Source organism: Puma concolor, chromosome E3 (genome assembly GCF_028749965.1).
Source record: "Puma concolor isolate L17-30 chromosome E3, mPumCon1.1.hap2, whole genome shotgun sequence".
Taxonomy (NCBI): Eukaryota; Metazoa; Chordata; class Mammalia; order Carnivora; family Felidae; genus Puma; species Puma concolor.
In genome coordinates this window covers 22,747,374-22,764,957 of record NC_141682.1, presented here as the reverse complement: position 1 = coordinate 22,764,957, position 17,584 = coordinate 22,747,374, and the positions used below count along the sequence as shown (strand labels likewise).

The 17,584-nt window shown below is 48.9% G+C and overlaps 1 protein-coding gene and 1 long non-coding RNA gene across 9 annotated transcripts in view; one reads left to right on the top strand and one right to left on the bottom strand.

Moving 5' to 3' along the window:
• LOC147573059 (leucine carboxyl methyltransferase 1-like) overlaps positions 1-6,189 on the top strand; it is a 57,215-nt gene extending 51,026 nt beyond the window's left edge. For both annotated transcript variants that reach the window (XM_086692673.1, XM_086692674.1), the window contains one exon: positions 5,282-6,189. In XM_086692673.1, coding sequence (XP_086548799.1) covers positions 5,282-5,533 — 252 coding nt within the window. In that variant the 3' untranslated portion in view covers positions 5,534-6,189. The remainder of the gene's footprint in view (positions 1-5,281) is intronic.
• The window catches only part of LOC147573055 (uncharacterized), a 176,743-nt gene that overhangs the window by 34,718 nt on the left and 124,441 nt on the right, over positions 1-17,584 (bottom strand). For 3 of the 7 annotated variants that reach the window (XR_015245643.1, XR_015245644.1, XR_015245638.1), the window contains exon 1: positions 12,791-12,879. The exons of 3 other annotated variants lie outside the window; for them this stretch is intronic. This is a non-coding gene — a long non-coding RNA (uncharacterized LOC147573055). Of the gene's footprint in view, positions 1-12,790; positions 12,922-17,584 lie in introns of those variants that run through there. One more of the 7 variants, XR_015245639.1, reaches the window with a different exon arrangement.

Here is a 17,584-nt window from a genome sequence, read left to right as displayed (position 1 = left end):
AAAATTTTAAAAATGACCCAAATGAAAATACAGAGAGGAAGAAAATTGGAACGATATCCAAGAACAGTGGGGCAGAGAACTACTGAATACCCAGTGGCTGGGAAGTATCCAAATTTAATGAACAATACCAATCCACTTATTCAGAACTCCAAGAACTCCAAGCAGGATAAACACAGAGAACGACACACCTAAAAGGATCAAGGTTGAAGTGTTGAGAAAGACAAAGAGAAAATCTTGAAGGCAGATAGAAAAAAAAAAAAAAAAAAAAAAAAAGAGGCACTTAACGTGCAGGGGAGCGACACAGGAACGACGGCTGACTCATCATCAGAAACACTAGGACCAAGTGACAACAGAGTGGCATTTTAAAGTGCTAAAGGAAGAAAAAACAAACAAACCAGTCAACCTGCAATTGCACACCAAATGCCAATATTTCAAAGATGAAGACAAAACTAGTAACGTTTTTGTAAGTAATCTCTACAGCCGACGTGGGGCTCGAACTCACGACCCCAAGATCAAGAGTCGCGTGCTCTACCAACTGAGCCAGCCAGGCAACCCTAAAATAATGACATGTATCAAAGAGACAAAGGTTAAAGAGATCTCATCTCCTGAAGACCTCACCACGGCACGGTCGTGCGGAGGGGAGGGAGAGGGAGGCGGAGAAGGAAAGAATTTAGGCATCTGCCATCTATACTGGACCAGTCTGGGCGGGGATAGCTCTTAGGGAAGGAATGATGCCAGCACTGACTCGCCATGGCTGTCTGCAGTCCCGGTCAAAGGAGGGCTGTGAGACTGCACCCAGGCACCCTGGGAAAGAGAACCAGACAGACTGACAGTGACGACAGAAGGATGTACCAAACAGTCCAACTACGGATGTTTTTTTTTCCCCCAGGCTAAATGTTATTCTTGATGTCACGCCTTGAGCTTCACTGTGCGGGCACATCAGGCACAAGAAGTGTTTGTTGGAGATTTATCTACTTTCTAGTAAAGTATTAGGATAGTTTAGCATAAAGAGAAGACTGCCAACTTTCAGCTTGCAGCTTTTAACTTCTTAGGTCTCTGACATCTTGGGAGATTAAGGAAAAGTTCTGGTTGCAAGTCGGCTTGGCAATTTACAGTTAACTATTTCCCAGCCTTGACACTTTTGACATTTTGGTCTAAATAATTCCTTCCTGTGGGCTGTCCAGAACACTGTAGAATGTTAACAGCATCCCTGGCCCTTACACGCTTAAAACCCAGTGGCAACGTGTCCCCCTCTCCCCAGCAGGGACAAGCACAACCATCTGGAGACACTGCCAGATCAGGGGGCGAGGAGGATGGCAAAACTACTTCCGGTTAAGAACCACTGGGATAAAAAAAAAAAAAATCTTTAGGGCTGCCAGGAAGGCTAAAAGACAGCAGTCTTTTCGTGTGATCGTCAACGTGACTTAGTCACATTAATAGGACGGGACGCTTGCACGAAGAGGAGGGACGCTCCTCTGACTGTGAAATGGCCTGTTTTAGGAGTGCTATTCCCGACGATGTCCATTTGGGGGAGTCCTATATCCTGAGAAATGAAAGAACACAGAAACTCGCTTCACTGCTTTTCCAAAGACCGTTTCTTTGCTTAGTGTCCTAGGACTTTTTATGAACTGGTGACAGATTTTTTAATTGCCAAGAACTCTGTACCTTTTTCTCAGTAGCTTGTTTTTGTTTTTGTTTTTAAATGGATGTACGAGCCTTTCTGAGGATTTTCTTACATCCTATTGTCCTGCCTTGGACAAGGAGCGAACAAATAAAACAGCCCCAGGGCTGCTTCTGAATCAGTCATCTGGGACTTTTTCTGAATGGCTTTTAGTACCATCTTTTCTAATTCCCAGATTTTTTTTTTTTTTTAAATACCTAACATTTCAGTGGACTGTAATGAGAGAGAAGAAACACACACGAGTTCACCAGGTCACCTGAAACGAAAATGTCTCCCATAATGTCTTAAGTTCACGAGAGAATTTTCCTACCCTGGATAATTTCAGGAGCCTACTGGTGGAGACAAGCTGTTGTGCTATAACATACTACTATGGTAGTTGTATTCCTAAGGATTTATGAAAAATCCCAAATCATACGGTCAACGCCTACAAAGGCAGGAGGGAAAAACAGAATGAAGCATGTTCAACTGGCACAGGAAATTCAATGGCATTACTGGGCAAAGCGTCCCATTCCATCTGGATATCACTTGAACAGGCGCTGGTCTTTCCTCATCACACTCTTAGTAGCATGAACATCTCACACAAGTATACCTCCTTTGCCACCCACAACCCAGAAGAACAGAAAAATACTCCTGAAAGTGTGAGTTCAGAAGGTGCTGGCCCCTTGTGGGCGGGTGAGGTGGCTAAGACTGACAGCCCAGAGCACATCTGCTGCGGGTCAAAGCCCCGTCCACCGCCTACAAGCCGTGTAAGTATGAGCGGGTTACTTCATGTCTCCGTGCCCCTGTTTCCTCGTCCGAAAAGCGGAGACGTTAAGAATTTCCAACTTCCAGAGCTGAGTGGATTAAAAGAGAGGATACACGCAACGAGCTAATTCCTAGAAAGCTCAAAATGTGGTTTTTGTTGTTATGACGTTAAGTGGCTGAGAGTGTAGACTCTGCAGACAGACTTGCTGGTTCTGTGACCTGGGACAACTTAACTGAAGCTCTCTGGGCCTCTGTTTTCTCACCTGTAAAAGGGGATAATACAGCACTGATTTTGGTATTAAATGAGTCAACACAAGACTAGCACTTGGGAAAAGGCCTGGCAGATGGTAAGCACCCAAACACACATAAGCTAGCAGTGTTACAATTATTTTCTTTGGAAGGATCCTCCTGGCAACAGTGTGGAAGGTGCGTGGAGGGCTGGGGAGGGAAGACACACTGGTGCGCAGGGAAACTGAGGAGTTGAGAATGAAGAGACCGGAGGGAGAATGGGAGATCCAAGTGAGAATAAGGAGCCCCCCCCACCCCCCCGCCCAAAAGCAGCGGATAAGGAGGGGAGGCGACAGAGAGCTATTACAAAGATACAACACGCAGGACTTCGTGACGTGGCGTGGATGGAGAGGGAGAAGGAATCCCCTAGAACGGCCACCATGTTTCCACGCTGAGTGACCGGCTAGACAGCGAGGCTCTTCAACTCCAGAGAAAGTCTGGGAGCCTCTGAGGTTGGGGTCAACACGGTCAGCTCCGGAAATGCCGGATTTAAGGGGTCGATTGAGCGTGCAGTGGCGACGTCCGGTGTGTTTCTTGCTATGAGGTTCCGAAGCACAGCGGAGGCGCCCGGAAAGGAAACTCAGAGCGTGTTAGCAGGAGCAGCAAAAAGCACTGCTTTGGGGGAGTTTGCTCGGAACGCAGATGTGGGGAGAAGACGAAGGCTAAGCACAGAAGCCTTAGGGGCAACGCAGCGCAAGAGCAGCCCAAGAGCAGAGAGCAGCAGGGAGGCCGGGGAAGAAGCCCAAGAAGCTGGGAGTGTGGGCCACCAGAGCAAGGATGAAGGACCGGCCGAGAATGCAGAGTGTGGCAGGGAGGGCAGGAAGGTGTGAGGGCGGTGGCTCCCGGGAGCCAAGACGCAGGGCGCCGAGCGCAGACAGAGAAGCAAAGCCACGTGAAGAGAGACGCGAGCTGTCGCAAACCTGAACATCGCGAGTGGCAGAAAAGAGCCAGTGGAGAGAGGGAAGCTGGAAATGCAGAGTGGCCAGAGGAAGGCCGAGGAGGGAAGCCCCCGGGGAGGGGGGGGGAGCGGTGTGCGTGCGGGAGGTAATGACCTTGAGGGCAGGGAAGGTGGCGGCAGCAGGTCTTCTCTGGGAACTGGGAGGCAGGTCGTCCATCCCAGGAGAGTGGGTGTGTCTGCAGAAGGGGTGGAGTAGGTTTGAGGGAAGTAAGAGTCTGGCAACAAGGCTTAGGAAAACGGGACGGGAAACTGTGCCAAGGGCTGGAAGGCAGTCTTTAAAGCCCAGCTGAGCTTGGAGGCCGTGACAGTTGGGCCGGCCTGACCCACCACACGAGACGATCTTTCTGGACCACGCCCTGCATCCCAGGTACAGGCGCGAAGAAGCCCCCGATGAACGAGCCTGGCTGTGGCTCTGCGCAACAGGTGAAGGAAAGAGGCCGGCTGGACAGACGGCTGGAAGGGATGTGAAAGACACCCTCTGTGACTGACTGAGGTCAGAGAAGGAAAGGGACCCAGCAAAGCACAGAGGGGGACTGTTCAGGAAAGGAATCCAAAAAGACAAGAGACTGGAGGACGAGGTGGACGATTTGGGTTCCAATTTTAGAAATGGTTCTTAAAACGCCAAGGCACATTTCTTTCTGGAAAGGAATGCCAGTTTATATTCCCACCTGTGTATGGCTGTATGACGGCCTTCGTCAGTTCTCCCGAGACAGCAACATATCATCATTTTGAGCTGTGCCAGTTTAGTAAGTGAAAAATGCAGTCTCAGAGCTTTGGGTTTCTTCGGTTAGTTACAATTTTGAAATGAGTCTTATGTACTTACTGGTCATCTGTATTTCATCTGTGAGCATTCTGTTCATGGCATTTGCTCACTATAGTGTGCTTTTTTGAGTGAGTGAGTGAGACAGAGAGAGAGAGAGAGACAGGTTAGTGCAGGAGAGGGGCAGAGGGAAAGAGATAGAGAGCAGAGGGAGGGAGGGACTGAGGAAGGGAGGGAGGGAGGGAGGGAGGGAGGGAGGAAGAGAGAGAGAGAGAGAGAGAGAGAGAGAGAGAGAGAGAATCTTAAGCAGGTTCCATGCTCAGTGTGGGGCCCAACATGGGACTTGATCCCATGACCTTGGGATCATGACCTGAGCTGAAATCAAGAGTCAGACGCTCGACCAACTGAGCCACCCGGGTGCCCCCGTCGTGCACTTCTTTCAACTGATCGATAACACAGCTTTATACATTAAAGATCTTAATGCTCCGTTGTGGCTGCTCCTGTTTCCACCTAGTCATTGGCCATAATTTTAATTATGAGATAGGCAGACAGAAGTTTAATTCTTGCGTGGTTAAGTTTATAATGGTGGTTTTATTTGCGTGGTTATCTTTTATTGTTCATTCTCTGTACTTTTCTGCCAGAGCGTGAAGAACTTTCCATCTTTTCCTCCGTTCTGTGGTTCTGGGTTTTCACTTGAAACTCTTCATCCATTTGGAATCGACTTTGGCCCCTAATGGTGAGGTACAATCTAACCCGCCTACTTTTTCCAGTGCTAACCTGTTGTTTCATACTGCTTCCTCCCTGTCTTCTGACACCTCCTTACCTCATGCCGCCTTCTTAAATCTCCCAGGGCCGGTTCCCAGGTGGTAGCAGGAGCCCCGTCTCACCAGCGTGGGAGCGCAGCTGGGAGGCTCAGGCGGCCAAGGTCAGACAGAGAGCTGGGGGACCACACGGACTCAAGTCCAGTTACTCTTTACTAGACTCCAGCTGCCCCACAGGAGTCTTCGTTTTCTTAAGCCCTCACCTAAAAGCTCTGAAAACATTATGGAACGGACTAACTATCAAAAGAAGCCGATTATTCAGGGAAAGTAATTTCATGTGATCGCCAGATCTCATCGTGGAGAATATCCCATCTCAGCTTTTCTGGGGAAGGCTCTCACAGACGTCAAGCGTGTGTTCTGGAGAACAGCGGAACACCACCCACCTACACCGGAGGTAGACACCTGTAAACAGCGCTTCTCCACAGATGTGTTTCTAGCGTGGGGGCCGTGACTACACATCTCTCCAGGAACTAGCCCGGGGTTCTTGGCCGTGGGCTTGAAGAGGTCTGTGGAGTCCGTGAAATTCTCTGCCAGTCTGTGCGTGTGGATGATTTTTGGGGGGGGAAGAGGCCGTCAGAACCTCCATGTAACATCTACAGGGAGCAAGGTTTCTATTCCTAAAGACTGTTCTAAGAGTCAGAGGCTGCCCTCTGTTAAGCCCACTGCCCTGTGACCTGCTGATCACTTCTTTAGAAGTTATATTAACATATATTGCCGGGGCGCCTGGGTGGCTCAGTCAATTAAGCATCCGACGTCAGCTCCTGTCACGATTTCGCGATTTGTAGGTTTGAGCCCCGTGTTGGGCTCTGTGCTGACAGCTCAGAGCCCGGAGCCTGCTTCGGATTCTGTGTCTCCCTCTCTCTCTGCGCCCCTCCCCTGCTCACATTTTCTCTCTCTCTCTCAAAAATAAAAACCTTTTAAAAAATAAAACTGACGAAACAAATAAAAACCTATTGCCACATAGGCTGCATTTCAAATTTCTCTTCCAGTTCCTTCCTCCGTCCAAGTGCACTGTGATTGTTTTCTCCATACGGTTAGGCTACCTCAATTCAGTATTCTGCCTTTAAGCCACACGCCTGCCAATCTTATGACTGAGCCTTGGAACAAAGGCTCAAACATCAGACACACTACAAGGTGTGTGGCTCCAAAAGCAGAGGGAAAATGCTTGTAGATTTCCACTGAGCACCACTCAGATTAGGACATTCGCATTTAAACACGAGTCCACCTTACCACATTTCTGGAATGCCTAATTAGGGTGAAATCACACGCCCTTTAGACAATATTGCTATAGACAATTATACAGCTACACATTATTTTCGAGGCTAACCAATTAAATGAGGGATGAAAAAGAAATTGCTGAAAGAAAAGGAAAAGGAGAAATAAAAACATAGATAATACATACGTCGAAATTCAAGGAAGTCACAACAATGATCAGCTAGGACTAATTTAGCACATCTTTATTTAGTACATAAAGATATAGACAGACATGAACACCACTCACGTTTGCCAACTGAACTAATCAGGCACTCTTCCTATGACAACAAAGCCCTCAGGAAGCACAGAAAACCTTTGTGTGTAGAAAGAGACGTGCCAGGCTCATGGGAAAGGACATCAATCCTCCCCAAAGTTTAGTTCACAGATATGCCAGGCCATCAATGCCTGGGATTTACTTATTTTTGGGTTCTCAGGACCCACCCCATAGCAGGGACCCACTAAATATATGGATTAATGTGCTCTCGACCAATCACAATCACAGAATTTTTCTAGGAACTAGAAACGATACCAAAATTCACTTCTACACAGAAATGGGAGACAGCAACTGAAAAAGGAAAGCCAAAGGAGCCCAGCTCTGCCAGAGTGAGAACACATTACACATCCACAGTTATTATTAGCACAGTGTGGCGTCGGTGCGCACAAACACACCCACCCGAAGCCACGTGTCAATGAAAACAAAGCCAACAGAAAGTCGAGGCAGGTGTGAGAATTCTATGGTTCAAAAAAGACAAGCATTTGAAACGAATGGAAAAGCGAATAATCACTGCGTCACCGATTTCAGTAGATAACATCCAGACATAACCCGAATCACGCCAACCCCTCCCTTCTTCGCCCCTAAAGCCATGGTGCTAAATAGTTTCTCACGTCAGTCCCACGCCATTGTCCTGCTCTGGGGGCCATCACCTCTCCCTCAGGCTGCTGCGATCGCTTCCTGCTTCCTGACTCGTCTTTCACTCGTGTCCCTTCCCCTTCCTCCACAGTCCTGGCTCACCTGCCACCACAGGACACCTCCTCAATCACCAGCTTGGCTTCCTCAACCTTCTGCACATATGGGCTCCCCCAATTCTACTGCAGTGGTCCTCAAACCACGATCCCCCAAAACTGGCCTGGAAGCTTTTCGAACAATGGTCCTCCACCGATGAGCACAAAGGCCGATCGATACTGCCCGTCTCTAAAAGTTGACGTCCACGGTCACAGGTGTTCGTGTGTTTTAGTCCTGCCACCTTGGGGTTGTTTGAGGAACGTTACACATCCTAGCGTGTCCAAGAAGGTAAAAGCCGTGAGAGGAGTGAAAAGGTTCTAAGAGGAGATGAACAAGCATGATGCAAATTAAGGAAATGATAAGCTTCACCGTGAGAAATGATGCCTCCACCGATTTTCCCATACAAATATGGGACACATTCATTTCAACCTTAGCAGAAAAAATGAAAAACCGTCTATTTTGGGGAAAGATGGCTGTCAGTGTTTATTAAGCAAAGAAAATAAGGGTACACTGGTTTTAAACCTTGTTTACTAATGTTGATTTATTTTGAGAGAAGAGAGAGAGAACAAGTTGGGGAGGGGTTGAGAGAGGGAGAGAGAGAATCCTAAGCAGGCTTCAAGCTATCAGCGCAGAGCCTGACACGGGACGGGGCTCGAACCCATGAACCGTGGGATCATGACCTGAGCCGAAATCAAGAGCTGGTTACTTAACTATGAGCCACTTAAGTCCCCTGATTTTAGAGCTTCAAAGCTTTTAAGAACCAACTTACTCTATCTATTGGATGGAAATGCATCCAGAGGCTTGTGAATTTAAACACCACAATTGCTCTGGACTTAAGACCATATGGATCTACAAACAGCCATTAGTTCACTACCTCATTGGAAAATAAGAGCTGGACAGACTTTTCCCACTGCTAGCAATCAGATAGTGTCGCCTTTTTCCAATTTATAGTAAACAAACAAGCAAACAAACAAAACATGGAGTTAAAGGACAAAATGGTCAGTGGGTTAGGTTTCCCCCGGGAATTTTTCTTCTCCCTGGGAATCCTCTACCACCCATCACCCCCTACCTTCCTGTTCTCAAGATTATTCAAGTGTCACGTGTCAGAGAAGGCTTCACGGACCCCTGGGCACGTCTCAGCGACCCCATGCCAGCGCCCACGCTACATCTATCCTGCACCCACCGTACCTAGTGAAGTAGAAGTACTTTGGTGTATTTCCCCAAGGTACAGATGCGCATGGGTTCAAGTGGCCAGTCCTGTCTATGCATCAAAGTATCCAGAGACCACGTGGAGTCCAAGCTGGTAGACTTATAAATGGAGCTGGTCATTGCTTAGGAGAATTTCTGTGCAGTTCTGAACATTTATTTTCATTTGAGTACCTTGTCACTCAGTCTACCGCTTATACTATAAACTCTTTAGGAGGCAGAAACTTAACGAACCCATTCAGAAATGACAGAAAAACTGCTAATGAAACATGAATGGAGAGATCAAGTGGACAACTAGGCCGAAGTATCTCTGATAAGGAAGACACTTAAAAACAACAACTGTGAGAAAGGACAGAGAGAAACATGCTGGGACCAATCAAAAGGAAGGAGTCTAGGCAAGTAATTAATAAGCTGTAATTCACAGGCAATAGCAAGACTTCAGACACGAGTCTTAAAACCTGGAGAGCTGAGATGAACTTGATATTGTTTTCGTGTCACTGGCTACAAAGAGGCTCCTCCTATTCAAAAGCAGTTTCTTCTATAATCCACAGGGTCGGTCGGATTTTCAACAGAATCCGCTTTATTTTCTGACTCTTGTATCAAACCTGTACCTAGTCGTGAATGCGTTCCCTCAAGATTCTGTCACTGCACTCATTACGTGATGTACCTGAGGAGAAGAAAGTGAACTTGTTTACCTTGTCATGTATAAATAAATCAAGATGTGGCATTCATACTTCCTAAGGCCTGCTGGAATAAGTACAACCGGCTGTATTCAAATTATCTGGTGTAGGTCTCTCTCCCCACTCAAATTCCTAGGAATCCATTATCTTTTTAACCCCAGCATTTGACAGGTTCTCAGCAGACAGGTGTTGAACCGAAACTGGTGATTAAAAAACGAAATTGACAACTGGCAATTAATTGACCAAATAACACATATAGAAAACTCATCAAGAAATACAAATATGGGACACATTCATTTCAACCTTAACAGAAAAAATTAAAATAGGTAGATTTTTTACAAGACAGCATCTACAAGTCAGCACAGCGTGACGGTGAAACACGACATTCATCATATCACGCACGGTGACATACAATCCAGTGTAAATTATTTGCCGCACCGTAACTCAATGACAGCGCTATCGTTTCGAAGACAATTTAGCAATACTAGGACGACATAAAATGTCCTACGAACGTCATGATTTCATCAGAAGAAAATAATTTAGAGAGGAATAGCTATGACCATTAAAATTTGGATTGGCCATGTCAGACCAAAGAGGAAGCCCAGATGTCCCACGTATGGATAAAATCCAGCTCAAGCTAGCTAAGCCAGTTGGAAGACAATTGTGAGTCCAGGTTTAAAAAAAAAAAAAAAAACAGTTCAAACCATAAGAGACTTAAATACGGAGAACAAACTGAGAGTTGATGGGGGCGGGGGAGAGAAAAGCGGGTGATGGGCCTTGAGGAGGGCACCTGTTGGGATGAACACTGGGTGTTGTATGGAAACCAATGTGACAGTACATTTCATTAAAAAAAAAAAAAAAAAAAAAGAAAAAGAAAGAAAAAACCCCGCAAGCTTGAACTAACTGAGGCCACCGAGAGGCAGAGACCAAGTCAGAGACGGTCCAGAGGCAGAGCTGCCAGATGGCAGGGAGAGCCTGGATATAAAGAAGATGGAGGAGAAAGAGGGGGATCGCAGGTGACAGAGGAGACGCGGTTCCGGCATTCGGTGCGCCAGGGCGGGTGTCCACAAACTCTTCCTGCAAAGGGCCAGGCGGTAAATAGCATGGGCTCCGTGGGCCATACAGTCACCGTGAGATCTGCTTGACTGTGCTGCTGCAGTGCGTGGCTGTGATCCAATAACCCTTTTTCACAAAACAGGCAGTGGGCAGGATTTGGCCTACAGGCCAGAGGTTGCTGACCCACGGCCTAAGGAATACAGGGAAAGAAGGCCAATTTGAGGATGCAGTTCATGAGCTGAATTTCAGCAGGACTTTTAAATAGAGAAGTTCAAGACCAAGATCAATCTAGAGATGAAGAGATGCCAGGACTAGAGACATAAAATTAAGGAGCACCCAGAGGGGTTCAGTCGGTTAAGCATCTGACTCTTGATCTCGGCTCAGGTCACGATCTCCCGGTTTGTGAGTTTGAGCCTCGCGTCAGGCTCCGCCCTCACAGCGTGGAGCCTGCTTGGGATTCTCTTTTCCTCTCTCTCTGACCCTTCCCTGCTTGTGTGCGCTCCCTCTGTCTCTCTCTTGCTCTCGCTCTCTCTCTCACTCTCCCAAAATAAATAAATAAATAAATAAATAAATAAATAAATAAACCAAAAAGACATCAAGTTGAAAGTCATCAGCCGTGTGGCGGTAGGTATGGGGATAGGACCAGGGATACGGTCTGAGAGAACAGAAGATGAGGCACACCTCCCAGTCCAAATACGGGGGCGGACTTGCAATGGCACTTCAGATCACTGTGGCCCTGGAAAGGCAGGGACATTATAATCTAACCCCCCTTAACTCAAACTTTTTAAAAAAGAGGGTCCTATTTTGACTTGGAGTTCTCATTCCCTTTTCCAAAAGAAATAACATTAAACTTTCAAATTCATAGATGAGAACGAAAACTTCCCCCTGGCTAGAAAATAAGGCAGTGCTCCAGTGTTTTTTTCTTTTCAAATATTTTACGCTCCAAAATTACATAATAGGGGGTATAGCTCAGGGGTAGAGCATCTGACTGCAAAATTATGTGACATATACGTAAAGCACAACGAATAATGATAAAGCAAATGTCCCATCCCCATCTCAAGAAAGCGTTCACTACCAAAACACCACGGTCCAACTTTTCATTCGGTAAGAATCAGTCTCGCAGCTAGAGGTCAGAGCAGGCAGCCCAAGGCCAGATAAAGCTTGCACACAGATTTTCTCTGGCCTACGTCCAGCGGTTTCTTTTCTTTTCCTTTTTCATTGCTGATATTTAAGTATCAATAAACTTCACACACACAAAAAAATCACCGTTCTGGAGTATCCTTAAAAATGAGAAGGTGGGTGTTCCTGCACCCACATTCACCATGTCAACAGGTAGCTAGACTTGCCAAGAGCAAGCAAGCCCGTGCAATGAGCTGGTTTTGCTATTCCTCGCCTCTCTCTACTGCCCTACAATTACCTTCCCTTCGCTTATTAATTTTACCTGCCTAGCCCTTGAGTCTGTGACCCCCTAGTTACAGAACATCATTGTGGTTTCTAACTTTTTGGAGTAAGGGGGCATTACGTAGAGTAAAAGGCAAAACAAAACAAAACAAAAAACAAAAAACCATCTCAGATTCTCTCAATAGGAGCATTACTGCTGAGTAAACCACCTCCATAACCCCTTAGCCATCACTTTGAAATCTAAAAAACAAGGTTTTTTGGTAACTTATTTGGTAACAAAACTTGACCTGAACTAATATGAAGCCATTTACAATCTTTAAGTGTTCCATTTAGCATGAAGTACCTTTATATTTTCACTCTACAAATATTAACATATTCAACAAAGGGCTGCTGACCCACACCATGGATTATACAGTAACAGCATATGTACATTTTTACTCTTCTACAATCTGAAAAAGGGGCGCCTGGGTGGCTCCGTCGATTAAGCGTCCGACTTCGGCTCGGGTCATGATCTCGAGGTCCGTGAGTTGGAGCCCGGCGTCTGGCCCTGTGCTGACAGCTCAGAGCCTGGGAAGGGGGCAGGGTGGGGGTGAGGCCTGGGGAAAGCTTGCGTCCAGACTCCAGAGGACGATGCTCAGCGGGGCCGGGACAATGGGCGGCGGGGACCCGCGCTGGTCGGGGGGGGGGGGGGGTGTCGCGGAAGGCCGGCCCGCCCCGCTGTTCCCGGGGGCTCGGGCAGCGGCTCCAAGCTGGGCGCCTGGCCGCTGCGTGGCGCAGCCCTCGTCCCTGGCCCGCAGCGGACCCGGCGTGGAGCGGGCGGCCGGCCGGCCGGAGCGCGGGGCCCCGCGGGGCAGCGGGCTCGCCCCAGCCCGGGACACGACCCCGACCCCCGGTCCCCGAAACGCGCGCTCCCGGCCGGCCCGGCACGGCTCACTCACCCGCCCACGGTCTGGTTGGCGAGCTGCTTCGTGCGGTTCAAGGGCAGCGGCAGCGGCGGCCCGCGGGGCTCAGGCCTGGCGCGGCTACATCGCTTCCGGGCCGAGGCGGCGGCTGCTGCTGCGCCTGCTGCAGCGGCTGTGGCTGCTACTGCGGCTGCTGCCGCGGCTGAGCGGCGGCTGCTACTGCGGCGGCTGCGGCGGCTGAGCGGCGGTTGCTGCTGCGCCTGCTGCTGCGCCGGCTGCGGCTGCTACTGCGGCTGCGGTGGCTGCTGAGAGGCAGCGGCTGCGCCGGTTGCGGGTGCTACTGTGGCGGCTGCGGCGGCTGAGCTGCTGCTGCGCCGACTGCGGCTGCTGCGGCGGCTGAGAGGCGGCCGCGGCAGCTGCTATGGTGGCTGAGCGGCGTCTGAGGCGGCGGCTGAGCGGTGGCGGCGGTGGCGGCTCCCGGGCCGGAGCCCCGCCCTCGCCGCGTGACTTCCAGTGCCGCCCTCTGCCCGGCTCCGGCGCCGCGCGCGGCCTGGCCCCGCCGCCCGAGCCCCCGCCGCCCCCTCCACCCGGGCTGCCCCGCAGAGCGCACGGAGCCCCCCCGTCCAGGCGCCGCCTGGGTCCCGACTCCCGGCCCCTGCTAGGCGGGGCACCGGTGGGAGGGGGCAGCAGGCGCCAGGGGCGTGACCCCGCGATCCTGGCGGCCGGGAACAGCCACACCCGGGCTTGGGGCGCTCTGGGCACGGGGCTGGACCCGCGAGGGGGGCTGGGGGGGCGATGGTGGGAGACGCGAGGGGTTGGGGTAGGCGGGAGCCTCCGGATGCCCCCTTTAGGACTGTGCCGACGCGCGGGTGTAGACCTGTTTCTACCTCCTAGGTGGATGGGTGCTATCACTGTGCACATTTCATGTCAATTACAAGAAATTGTTACCTGGAAACCACAAGCTGCAGAGCGCTGTGTGCTTTGATTGGACTTCCCGGGAAAGTCCAGGGCGAGACGCATTTTCCCCCGCAGGTGCTCACAGGCACCTGGGGACCGCCAGGGATGGCCGCGGGGCAGTGGGGGGAGGGTAAGGGGTGGGAGGTCGTGGGCAGGGGTCGCGCGGACCCTAGCAGCCCCGCGTGCGGTGTGGCTGGCGTTGCCTAGAAACGCCCGATTGTGATGTCATCGGTAGCCTCGCGCAGGCCTCCCTCTGGAGACAGTTGGCGGGACTGTCCGACTGCGCTGGACGCTTTTTGCCGAGCGGACCAGGTCAGTTCTGTGACCCGCAGCGATGTCCTTTTCGTTTGGTGGCCAGGGCCATTCCCTAGAGCAAGTGGGTGGCAGTGTGGCTTCCTTCACTGACCACATCTCGGAGGTCATCAAAGATGTGTGGGTGGAGGGAACCGAAAAGGTGGGAGAAGGACCTGACTCTGACCGAAAAGAGAGTGAAGTGAGTCGGGAAACCTTAAGATCGGAGAATCAGAGACTTAAAAGTCTTTGTAGTCATCTGGAAGAGAAGTACGAAGCCTCGGAGCTTCAGATAAAGCGGCAGACTCTTAGCTACCGACATCAGCTACAACAGAAAGAGGTAGAAATGAAACTTCTTAAAGTGAGACAGATAGGGCTCAAGAACCAGTTGCTGGAGCTCCAATCAGCCCTTCGGTCAACCACAGCGTCACCTTCCGTGGGTTACGGTATCAACTACTTTGCTTCAGCTTCCCCGGGGGATGACCTGGACTTTGCTGACCTCATTTGGTCACAACAAGACATAAGCAGACTGTCAAATGAAGTTTTAAGACTGGAGGCTGAAGTTAGCCATCGGAAGCATTTGTCCCAGACTTCAGCACCGGGAGCGAACAGCGCCGAGCAGAATGAGATCTACAAACTGCAGGTTACCATCAGGGAACTTGAACAGAATCGAAATGAGGCAATTGATGACCATCAACTTGAAAAGGCAGTACTGCAGAACGTCTATCAACAGACACTGGCAGAAATACGTCGCAGGTACCGTCAAAAGTCAAAAGGCTATGAAAAAAGAATCAAAGAACTGGAAAATCTGTTAGAGAAGGACGACTCTGGACTCAGAGCAGCTGAGGAGTCTGTCATTGAGCATCTGCAAAACACCATTCAAGTGCTACAGACTGAAAAAGTGGAGTCTACCAGGAAAATTGAAGAACTTGAGGACACCGTCAAGTACATCAATAGCAAATTATCTTCGGTAGAAAGTGAGAGAGACGCTTTAAGGAGAGAATGGGACCGGATACATGAGGAAAAGAAAGAGAGGATTGAAGAATGTGAATCGCAGCCTTCCGTTTTGAGGCAAAGTGATACAGTGACGGAAAAGGAAAGAGTTCTTTCCGAGAGTACAGCGGTGGAAGAAGTGTCTGGACTGCGGCAAGTGCCGTCCGATGCGGAAAAGGAGATGACGCCACGGTGTAGCTCAACCCAGGGTGACGATCTCATTGGAGACGATCTGAAACTTGAAGAGCGAGTCTACGTTTTAGAACAAGAAAACTCATTAGGTCAAGGACGGGAAGCACTTCAACCGGCACTTTGGAAAGTGAGCCATGAGCAGGAAGTGATTGAACGTACGGCTCCAGGAGGTGTGAATTTGGATTCAGAAGGAGAGCATTTAAGATGTGCCTTGGAGGCCGACGGACAAAAATCCACTCAGGGTAGGACCGAGAAGGAACTCCCAACAGCAGAGCTGGGGGAGTTCGATGGACAGAAACAAACTACACAGCCCAGGGTTTTGATGAGAGGTCAGCCATCAGAACCACAAAGTGAAGGCAACGGCATCAACGGCAAAGTGGAACACGATCTCAATGATGAAAAGAGAGCTTGTCCATTTGAGGATGAGCAAACGGACAGAGCTAAAGAGTCAGATGCGCAAAACGAAGAATCACCTCAAAGTCAACTGGCTGTTAATGATCCGCATCGGTCAGATCCGTCGCAAACGCATAATGTAAATATCCCAAAGGAGAACGCTGAACTTAAGGAACATATTAAACAAGACGAGGAGGAATCTGCTAGAGCTGAGAAGGAGCCAGCACAGTCTCTTAATCAAGACTCTGACAACACTGTTGACGACGACTCGCTTCCAGGGAGGGAAACGACAGTCAGAAAGTTGCAGCAAAGCCTTTCAGAAATGGAAGAGCCGAATGGCCATTTAAAGAAAGCTGCTTGCAATCTCAAGGTGGAAAATGGAAAGCTGGGTTTGGAGCCTGAAGACGTAAGACGTCGGCTGGAAGAAACTACTGTCTGTAACCATAAGAATTCTCTGGAAACAAAATCTATCACGCGGGACTTAAAAATAGAAAAAGGACAGTTAATCGTAAAATTGTGCCGGGCTGAAAAGAAGGTGTTGGAGAAAACAGCCAGGTATGAGCAAGCTAGTAAAGAACCGACCAACACGTATCACTTGTCTAAATCCTCCTCCCAGTTAGAGCAGGAGTGTTTAATTCAACGCAGTCAAGACAAAGATGATGAAATACTACAACTCAAAAAGAGTGTTGAGCAGATGGATGCCGACCATAGAGAAACTAAGGCAATGCTCTCCTCTGCTCTGGAGGAGCATAAGCGATTGACACAACTTATTAAAGAGAAAGAAATCTGTATCGAAAAACTTGAAAGAAGGCCAGAGCTCCAGGAGCTATTAGAGAAGTACGTCCAAGTCTTAAGAGAAAATGAAATTTTACAGCAAACCGTGGAGGAGCAAGACGTTCGTCTTGCATCCACGAGAGAAGAGAATGAATTTCTGCAAGACGAACTGGAGTGTCTGAGAGAACACAGCCAATCTGTACCTGTGGTCGACCAGCAAACGCAAGACCGTATCACAGAACTAGAATGCGAGGTGTATCAGCTGAATGTAGAAAGAGTTTGTCTGGTAGACGAAATCAAACAACAACAAAAGATCATTGAGGATCAACGCCAGGGTAAGCTACAGTGGCTTCGTTTTTTACAAGACCAGAAACGGAGGGCAGAGGATCTCACACACCAGCATGAGCAAATGACCATTAAACACGCTCAGCTCCTTTCAGCGAAAGATGAGGAGATTAAGATTTTGCAGAACACAATAGAGGAAATGAACACCCAGATCCTTCAAAAACCCAGCACATTCCTACAACACATCCTGATGTGTTTCAAGTAACAACGATTCAGCATCTTCCTGTAGAAAAACGTCAGTGAAAAGCGTGATGTATCTAAAGCTGAAACTGAAAGATTAAGTAAAAGGAACAAAAGGACAAGAATTGGAGATTAAAAATAAATAAAACATTTAAAAAAAAAAAAAAAAGAACTGGAGAATAAACTCCTCACTGAAAAGAACATCTGATTAACTGAACGGACTGATCACCCATCCAAAGATGAGACTGGTAAACTAACTCAGATTATCCGGCAAAAAGATTTGGAGATAGAGGACCGCCCCAGCAGGACGTCTGTGGCTTCCTACAACCAGAATGTGGCAAACCTTCTGCAGCAATTGGAAGATATGCTTTGGAAAGAGAACAAGTATTAGCTGCCTTGCAGGAGAACTAGGGAAAACAGCAATCTGAACAGAGAGTACCACAAAATGACAGATGGAATGGTTGCCAAAGAAGCGTATCTCACGAAGCTGTAAGATGAAAATCTTCACTAGAATCGAGTCTAGCGACCAGGACGTGTTTAGAGAAACGATTCAGAATTCGTCACACGTTATTCAAGAAAAAGACACCGGAGTGGACGCATTAAGGCAGGAACGTCAGGCTTTATTGGCAATTTTGCCAAACTCACCGTGACAATAATCCTAAACTACAGATGACCTGTATTGGCCTGGTCCAGAGTCACGAAGGA